This window comes from Podarcis muralis, chromosome 11 (assembly GCF_964188315.1).
Source record: "Podarcis muralis chromosome 11, rPodMur119.hap1.1, whole genome shotgun sequence".
Lineage (NCBI taxonomy): Eukaryota > Metazoa > Chordata > Lepidosauria > Squamata > Lacertidae > Podarcis > Podarcis muralis.
In genome coordinates, this window is record NC_135665.1 from 43223764 (window position 1) to 43233746 (window position 9983).

A 9983-nucleotide genomic window follows, 5' to 3' on the forward strand; every position below is an offset into this window, starting at 1 on the left:
GGCGTGTCGCTTTGAAGGCTCCGGCGGGCGCGCGTTCCCAAGTGCTGCTTAACGCGCGTCGCTGCCAACGTTCCATCGGGTCTCCCGCGCGGCCAGCCGGACAACGCGCTGCCCGCCATAGGCCGCTCGGCGCTTCGGAAGGCGGAGCATTGTGACGTCGGGGCTCGCGGGGCGGGGCGCCTGCCCGCGCTATAAAAGGCCGTGGAGGCGGTCGCCGTTTCGCAGAGCGAGCGTTCGGCGCAGCGGCGGCGGAGCTTGGGAGCGGGTTGGGAACAGGAGCGGGGTTTGTTTCGCTGGGACAAGCCTGCCGACGGAGCTATGGATTTATTGAGGACTATCGCTTACCAGCCGGGCGGTACAGCAGCCGGCGGCAGCGGCAGCGGCAAGATGGGCGAGCAGGCGCTGGGCAAGTCCTGCAATGGGGAATCGCGAAGGAAGAAAGCGGCGGAGTCGGCAGCCGAGCAGCATCACCACCACCCGCACTCGGCCACCGAGATCTCTCGGATTATTACCGACCCCACCACGGGAAGGCGATACTGCCGCGGCAAGGTGCTGGGAAAGGTAATTGCCCGGCGGCAGTGGCAGTTTTAGGGACCCGTCTCGTGGATCTGTCACTGGTGTGCAGAGCTGGTTGTAACGTCGGGGTGGGGTCGGGGGGCGCATAGATTCCCACCCAACATCGATTTATTTTGATTTTGTGTGCGGTTTTTTTGCCAGTGCGTTTTGGCATTTCTGGCACCTAATCTGAGCCTCTCGGTCTGATCTGCCCCCCCCCCCCATTCTGTACCTGGGGCAACCCAGCCAGATGGGTGGGGTACAAATATAATAATAATTTATAATTAATAGCATTTCCCCCCCCCCCGCTCCTCCCGGTCCATCTATCGTGCCTTTTCATTTCCCTTCCTTTGCAAAATTCCAAATATATTTGCTTCTCAGAAAGAGGGCATTTTACACCCAGTGTTCCATTCATCGGGGCTGCGCTGCGCTATCTTGAGTCCTTATGTCCTGCTGGCTTGATTTGCAGCCCCCTCTGTTTTTATCGTTTGTGTTTTATCACCTCTGCGGATCACCTGTCGAAGTAGGCTTGTTACCTGTGGAGGCTGGTGCATGCATAAGCTGCCAGCCTTAAAGGGCTGCTAAACAAAAGACGGAAGGCTCCACACGGATAGCTGCACGGAGAGGGAGGACAGCTATCCTGTGTGATTAATGTACATGCCTGTCAGCTGTTCTTCTCCCAATTACATGCAGCAGAAAACTGTCGGTTGCTGTGCCTTTCATCTTGAGCGCTTGTGGCAAAAAATGGATAAATGTGTGTGCATTGGTCACAAAATAATCTGTAGGAGAATTGCCTGCTTCACACATGAGGCAGTTGGGGAGGGTTTTGTCCTCTCGCTACAGGTTTAAGCTGCTAGACCTCAAGCATTTTACAGGCATTTGTCTGTACCTTTGTTGCATATTTTTGACCGCTGGTTGAGAGAGCTTGCCTGGGGGGCTCTCTTTAGCATCCAAGGCTCTGCATTAATTTGATTAGCAAAGAGTGAGAATTGAGAGCACACTGCAGAATGTCCTTTGGCTGCAGACTGTCACCGTTTTTTAAATTTTGCCGTCATGGTCCCTTGGTAGTTCCGATTTTTCCTGCTTGACTTGGGCTCCCTGAATAGGGAGGTGGAGGGGAGTTTCTCTGCTGCCTCGCCTAATGTGCTTCTTCTGCTCTGCCTTGTCTCTTCAGGGCGGCTTTGCAAAATGCTACGAGATGACGGATCTGACCACAAACAAAGTCTATGCTGCAAAGATCATTCCTCACAGCCGAGTAGCCAAACCTCATCAAAGGGAAAAGGTGTGTATGTGTTGTGACGCTCCTTTCAGGAATCTCTTTATGTGCTTGGGTGGCCCTTCCCTTTCTCCCTCTGCAGTGGCTTGCTCGCATCTAAGCCCTGCCTCTTCCCACGGCGGAGGCATGTGGATACCGAGGTGCCAGTAATAACCTGCTTCTTGTTTGTGTGTGCCCTTTTCTCCTCTTCCAGATTGATAAAGAGATCGAGTTGCACAAGATGCTCAATCACAGGCACATTGTGCAGTTCTACCACTACTTTGAGGACAAAGAGAACATTTACATTCTGTTGGAGTATTGCAGCCGAAGGGTGAGCATCCATGGGGAGAAATCCGGTATTCCCTTACATGGAATCGGCCGATAGTGTAAAAATGTTTAATGTGTAAAAGGTATTGTCCATAGTTTCTTGAGGCAGCCCTTAATTCCTTGCCTTTGACCCCCACCCCTCAGCTTTTTCATAATGCTAATGCTTATCGTGTGGTTTCAGCTGAGTGACCTTGCCTGTGGGTTTTTCTCTTTTCTTCCTCTCACCAGTCTATGGCTCACATATTGAAAGCAAGGAAGGTGTTGACGGCACCAGAAGTGCGATACTACCTCAGGCAGATTGTGTCGGGATTAAAATACCTTCACGAACAGGAGATCTTACACAGAGACCTGAAGCTAGGTATGTTGATCTCCCAAGACACTGGGCTTATAAGATGTTGAAAGAGCAGTTTCCTTTCTCATAGACCAAACTGCTGTTTGAAAACTGCAATTCATGGGGATTAATGAATAGGATCAGCTTGTCTGGCAGTGGAGTCTTGGAGTGCTTGAGTAATAGCGCTAAGCATTCATTCATAAAAACAAAAGCACCAACTATGTGCTGGCCTTCTTTAGACGCGAGTCAGCACTTGTCTAACACGTCATGACAGTGAATTGGACTCACCATGTTTCCTCTTCCTCTCTGCCTTGCGTCTGCAGGTAATTTTTTCATTAACGATTCCATGGACTTGAAAGTGGGTGACTTTGGGTTGGCAGCAAGGCTGGAACCGCTGGAGCACAGGAGAAGGTAAGGACCTGGGAAGGAAAGAGGACAGCAACCTAAATACAGCAGAACTGCCTTGGGATTTGTAATCTCTAGTTATGCATAGCAGTGAGAGATGCTGGCTCTCATAATGCGTTTAAAGCATTGGCTTGCAAGCCAGGATATCTGACAGCTGATCAATGTTCTTAATGGCCTTTTTTGTAACAGTTTAGTGGGTCAGCTTCTTCTGCCTGTGAGCAACCCCCATTATTTCAGGCCCATGCACATTTGGCAGGGAGCTGCCACCATGGGACATAGGAAGCTTCCTTATACTGAATCAGACCACTGGTCTAAGTAATTCCCTGTTGTCTGCACTGGCTGGCAGCAGCTGTCCAGGGGTTCATGCAGCCTCACCTGGAGATGCCAGGGATTAAACTTGGAGCCTTCTTTACGCAAGGCAGATACAGGCTGTTTACATATAGCAAAGAATTCAGGTGGAACCTGTACAGTATTTAACGAAAACATATAGCTTTGGGGGCCAAACTAATGCTCTGTTTAAAATGCACTGACTTGGGATTGGATTGCATTGGTTTCACTAAAGTGTATGACACACGTTGAATTTTTGAGAGAGTCTTAACTGTTGTTGGACTGGTAGCTCATTGTTTTGACTCCTCATTCAATTGTCTTTTCCAGAACCATCTGTGGCACACCAAATTACCTCTCCCCAGAAGTTCTGAACAAACAAGGGCATGGCTGTGAATCTGACATTTGGGCCTTGGGCTGTGTCATGTGAGTATTTAGCTGGTGTTTGGTCTTGTCTACAACTGTGTAACTAGTGGGTAGGCTTTGCCTTTCTTGAGGTCTTCAAGCAGACCTTCAGCACATCTCTTTGAGTAATTGCACTGAGCAGGAGGTTAGACTATGTAACCTACAAGGACCTTACCCAGGTTGCTCTCCTGCGACCTGTAACTATTCAGATTACGCAGAACTCTGGAGATTTGGCTTATTTTGCACAATAAGCTTTGTTTGTGCTAGTTGTACATGCAAAAAACAATGCAAGGTATTGTGAAGCCTCACCTTCTGACCTCATCCCCCCATTTGAAATCACATTAAACACACTCCAGTAATCTCACCTGGAGATATTATTGCATGTGTGGGCAGTCTTCTTAGACTGAGTCAAACCAGTCTAAGGTCCACCTTCAGCCTAGTGATGTCATGCCCATCTTGTTGGCAGGCTCCTCAAAGGCTTTGGATGGGGTGCCTTATGCATGCAGAGTCTTTAACAGTTCCACTGATGAGCTATGGGCCTTTCCAGGACCACTTTCCACTCCTTGCAGCCCCATGATATTGGGATGCTTAATCTTCATTGGTTACCAAACCCACACATCCTTGGGTCTTGCACAGACCTGTGGCATGTTCTTGTTCTCAGTTCAGCCCCTTCTTACAGAACTTAGCTGACAAAACATTTTCCAGTACTAGTAATGGTCAGTGGTGGTGATGCTTTTGCTTAAAGACTACTTAAATTGACGCCCTTCTTATAAACATTTTTATTATTATTATTCTTGCCAATGATTCAAATAATGAATTGTATACTTCCTCTTCCAACAGGTATACAATGCTACTCGGAAGGCCTCCATTTGAAACAACCAATCTGAAGGAAACTTACAGGTGTATAAGGGAAGCGAGATATTCCTTGCCATCGTCTTTGTTGCCTCCTGCAAAGCACTTGATTGCAAGCATGTTGTCGAAAAACCCGGAAGACCGCCCCAGCTTAGATGACATTGTTCAACATGACTTCTTCTTGCTGGTTTGTAGCATTCTTGTTCTTGGTTTGTTTCGCTTCTGTTCAGAGCTACAGCTGACAGCCAGCTGACAGCCCGTTTTTGTACATCTTGTTTCCTCAGGGCTTCACTCCGGAGAGGCTTCCATCTAGTTGTTGTCATACAGTTCCTGACTTCAATTTGTCAAGCCCGGCTAAGAATTTCTTCAAGAAGGCAGCTGCAGCTCTCTTTGGGGGCAAGAAGGAAAAAGCAAGATATTTTGACACACACAGTAAGTAGATATATTCATACCTGGCTACTATCTATGTACTACAGTAGGCAGAGTTTAGGCTGGAAGGATCAATTTCGTTTCTTACTAAGTCATCAGTGCAAAAGAACACATCTTTTCTGAGAGGGAAGTCCTTTTCGTTGTTGCTGTATCATTAAGTAATCCAGAATCCAAAAACTTGCTGATCTATCTTACGAATCAGCCAGAGATCTACGAGTAGATCCCAATCCATCCTCTGCCCATCTGTAACAAATACTTACTGCTGATCTCTTGCCACCTCTAAAAGCTTCACATTTTGTGTATACACACTGCTGAACTTTTTAATGCAGAGCTGCTAAAGCATCACTGTTGGTTTTTGAAGCCAGCCTGTTATTGGCTGCAGTTCCTGGTCTGCCGACTCTTTCTATAAGAGCCATGTTCAGCTTTGTGAAATCAGGCACATACAAAGGAAGCAACACTCTAGACTGCATGTCTTGTCAAGGCAGGAAGTATTGTGTACTAGACAGTCATGTGCACTTGGATAGGAAAAACCCCTCTAAATTTTCTGTGGCTTTCTTCTCCCTTCCAGATCGGCTTGCTAAAGAAGATGAAGAAATATACAAGCTTAGACATGACTTGAAAAAGACCTCAATAACCCAGCAACCCCTGAAACACAGACCAGAGGAGGTATGTATTTCAATTGGTTGGGCTTTTTTTTGTAACACGGTAGCCTGCATTGCTGAACACAAGTAAAAACGAGCGGCTAGCGAAATCCTTGAGAGCTCAGGAAGCTTAGCGTAATCTTGTGACATGGCTGTCATAGCCTTTGACATCTGTGCAGGGTCTCTATGACTCCAGGACTCATTAGTGCAAATCATCCAGCATCTGTGTGTCTCCGTACTGCATAATCCTGAGATGCTGTCAGCTGCCCCTCCTCTTCCTTAGGGAGACTTAGCTCAGGATAAGCCAGCAGTTCTGAAACTTCAGTTGCATTTGCAATCTCCAACATGTTTGGGAGCTGAAGCAGGCCTGGTGTGTGTGCAGACACAGGAAGAGTGATGAGACATAACCAAATAAAAATGTGGAACAAACAGCATGAGAAGCTCTTCCAAGCCTTGTTAAGAAAACATCTTTCCATTGTTCTGTTCCATTGTTCAAGAAATGGGATCCAGTTTGCAACCAAGAAGAATTTTGATTTTTGGTCGTTCAAGTTGCCAAAAGGACAGAACAAGTTTGAAATCTTCCCCAGTGGTTTATCACAGCCTCTTCCTAGATACATAAGTGAAGGGAAATCAAAGCTTGCTATCATGGGGGAAATGAATTCAGGTCCTATCTGCCTTCCACCTCCTGATGCTAGGTGACCTTGCCTTCCCTGAAAGGGAACTCGAAGGGAGTTTGTGTGGCATGTATAATGCACACTGCATCATTGTGGGCAGTAGCAAAAGCCCTTTGCATGTATCCTGTTCATCACAGTGATAAGCACCTTGCTAGCGAGGCCTAGCTACCAGGGTACCTGCAAAACGGAATCTGAAACATGATTATGAATTCTGCAAGAATCTGTCCTTGATGGTCCTTGGCAACAACATGGTATTTTCTGCCTTTTCAGGAGATCCAGCCTCCCAGCACCACTGTAGCCAAACCTGGCATGCTAGCAGAAACCAAACAAATCGGAGATGCTATCCGGATGATAGTTCGGGGGACGTTGGGAAGCTGTAGCAGCAGCAGCGAATGTAAGTATGATGCACATGGCGTTAAGTAGACGGTTCTGTGTTTAGTCTGTACCTCAAGCAAGAATGTAAGATTTAGGGCCTGTAAAGAAACATTCTTCCTCCCATGTCAAACTGGCCAAGCAAATAATCTAGTGTAAAAACCTACAAATTTGGTTAGTGAGTCTTTGGGACTGTAATGTCTTCCTTCCCCACAAAGAACTGCAGATAAATCCTCAAGCCCTTTTTAAACCTAGTTTTACAGCTTCTCTTTCTGTTGGGAACTCTCAGAACTTCAGTACAAATTCTGTAGCAGAAATTGCCAAACCGCCTTTTAGGGGCATAATCTGAGACGATAGGCCAATGAATAACGTACAGGAGGTAGGCTCGTTGACAACTCTGCATGTGGTTTCTGTAACGTTCCCTCCTCTTTGCCCTCACCCAGGCCTTGAAGATAGTACTATGGGAAGCGTGGCTGACACTGTGGCTAGAGTGTTGCGTGGTTGCCTGGAGAACATGCCAGAATCTGACCACATTCCCAAAGAACAACTGGCTGCGTCTTTCCAGTGGGTCACGAAATGGGTGGACTACTCAAATAAATATGGCTTCGGTTACCAGCTGTCGGACCACACAGTGGGCGTTCTCTTCAACAATGGTGCTCACATGAGTCTTCTTCCAGACAAAAAGTAAGTGGCTGGCCCAATGTACAACGAAGTTGTCACTTGACGCTTTCCTCTTCTGTGTCTACTTGAACTTAATATTCTTCTTCTTCTTTTTACCTTCAGAACAGTCCATTACTATGCAGAGCTTGGTCAGTGCTCCGTGTTTTCCACTCCTGACGCCCCTGAACAGTTCATCAGTCAAGTAACTGTTTTGAAGTACTTCTCTCACTACATGGAAGAGAATCTCATGGATGTAAGTGATGTGGATGAAAAGGCTTGGAATCCGTTGCTGTTAAAAGCCTGTGTGTTGATGAACTCTGCTCTAACCAAGATTGTGTGTTCTCCTTTTCAGGGAGGAGATCTGCCCAGTTTAACAGATGTCCGTAGGCCCAGACTTTACCTCTTACAGTGGTTGAAATCTGACAAGGCATTGATGATGCTCTTCAATGATGGCACCTTCCAGGTAGGCAGAGTTTCTTCTCTCTCTTCTCCCTCCGCCCACCCACACATGCAGCTTGCTCCAAACATGTAGGGGCTTGTTATCTGGAATCAGTGGGGATTAGATCTGAAGATGGCGAGGGTACTATTTTTACACAGTTTGTTATCAACCTAAGGAGCTTGTCGCAACTTGATGACAATAGTAACTTATCATAAGTAGTGTTAATAAGCTATTGTTCAGCTGACTCCGTGAAAGACGAGGAGCCCAATGGCTTGAAGGGCCAAACGTGCTACTTTCACAAATCCCAAGGCCAAAAGTGAAGTGTACACAGATGCAAAATGGGCTTTCTACAAGTTACATGATATTGTATCATCTGTAATGCTTGGTTTATTCTATTATGCGGAGGGGGGGGGTCTGTTGGGTTTGGCGTAACAAGACATCATAGGCACACTATGACAGGCATATGCAAACTTTTGGGACTATAACTCCCATCATCCCTGACCACTGGTCCTGTTAGCTAGGGATGATGGGAGTAGTAGTCCCAAAACATCTGGAGGGCCGAGTTTGCCTATGCCTGCACTAGGATCCAGTAAGAGGTTGGTGAACCTGTGGGCCTCCAGATGTGACTAGACTACAGCAGCAATCCTTTACTATGGACCATCTTCGCTGGGGCTGATGGGCATTTTAGTCAAACACACCTGGATGGCCACAGGTTAACAGCCAGTGGTCTAATAGAGATCTTCCTATACATCACCAGAACTTTGTGTTCCTCTGCTCTCAAGCTACCTAAGGTCTGCAGTGATTTTAGTTCTCAAATTCTGGACACAAGCCTCTACCAACTAAAGATGAACAATACCTTTATTCCTTAAGGGGTGTTTTTGGATACATAACTTGCTTCCAGATTATGTTGCCGTTTCAAAAATTAAGGCTTGCAATCTTTGTCTTCAAGCAAGTGATTTTGATTAAGACCCTATTGAGCTTAGAGTCAAAGAGATGCTTTGTCTTTTAGGCATTTAATATTCTGCAGCACATGAGCAAAGGGGTTTTCATTATGCTTCTAATCTAGGCTGGAAAGGAAGGCTCTGTCCACGAAATACTTGCAGAGCACTGCTGAAAACTGAAAGCAGTGCCATGAAATGTGCATTGAGAGGTTGGAACAGTTGCATTAAACAGCACCTCTTAATTTCTTGGCAGGTGAACTTCTACCATGACCACACAAAAATCATCATATGCAACCAAAATGAGGAATATTTGCTTACTTATATCAATGAAGATAGGCTATCGACAACGTTTCGCTTGACGACCCTTCTGATGTCTGGGTGTTCCCTGGATCTAAAGCAGCGAATGGAATATGCGTTGAATATGCTGTTGCAAAGATGCAATTAAATTAAAAAGAACTCTTCTAAAACCAAAAGGACTTCTCTCACTGAAGTCTACAGTGGAGGCAGTTGGAAAAAGCTAGTATGTTGATGGATGAGTGAGGAGTAGGGACTGGTACGAACAAATATCTTATGTCCTGGCTGGTACCAGACATGGAGCCTACTGCAGCCGTCTTTGGTGGATTAATGGTGTGACAAGGAATTCTTTTGGAGTGTAGCTTCCCTTGGTTCACTCCCATTTGAAAGATATGAGTTGGACTTGAAGCTCTGCAGAGAACAGTTCTGATGGAGGACTTAAAACTGTGAATAACACTTGAGGAATTGGGAGGGAGGGCAATCTCATTGTTGTCGAATAACTATTTGGGGCAGCTTGTGGCTGCTTAACTGTGAACTATGGCCATACATTTTTTCTTATTTCTTCCAAGAACTAATCACACTTGTGGCTGGCAAAGTGCATTCCTTGTTAATATTTTTTTTTATTTATTACAGCCCAAAGTGAAGTATTTATTACATACATTTTTTTGCAACCGTGATTTTAAATATACATTTGTTGGCAATAAAGAGTGGGGAAAACCTGAAGCACTGGTTTCAGTATATGCCTTTTTTCCCTCTGAGCTCTGCATTTCATTCTAACCGGTAAAAGTAACACGCAAGATAGAAGAGGTTCAAGGTCAATTGATTTCTCATTCTGATGAGGTGGAATGGGCCTCCATCAGCATTTATGGTGCTTTATTTTCTACCTGCAGGAGCCTGCAATCTGCTTGGATAACAGCCCAGCTTTTGCACAATTTATATAAACCATGGTGGATGTGGCTGGTAGATTGGCCTGATGCTTTTAAAAACTGGTGCTGTTCACCACAGACCATGGCTGCAATCCTAATACTTGGTTACATGGAATTGGGTCTATTGTACTCAGTAGGGTCAATTTCTTAGTA

General features: G+C 45.9%; 1 protein-coding gene across 1 annotated transcript; it reads left to right on the plus strand.

Annotated features, from left to right (window-relative positions):
* The first annotated feature begins 213 nt into the window (after window positions 1-213).
* Window positions 214-9627, plus strand: PLK2 (polo like kinase 2). Its single transcript, XM_028748970.2, has 14 exons — window positions 214-561; window positions 1730-1837; window positions 2025-2141; window positions 2366-2495; window positions 2792-2879; window positions 3528-3623; window positions 4443-4641; window positions 4739-4886; window positions 5452-5549; window positions 6469-6592; window positions 7014-7254; window positions 7354-7483; window positions 7583-7693; window positions 8864-9627. Exons 1-14 carry the CDS (start codon window positions 319-321, stop codon window positions 9053-9055), a joined length of 2025 nt encoding a protein of 674 aa, XP_028604803.2. The 5' UTR covers window positions 214-318; the 3' UTR covers window positions 9056-9627.
* The last annotated feature ends 356 nt before the right edge of the window (window positions 9628-9983 follow it).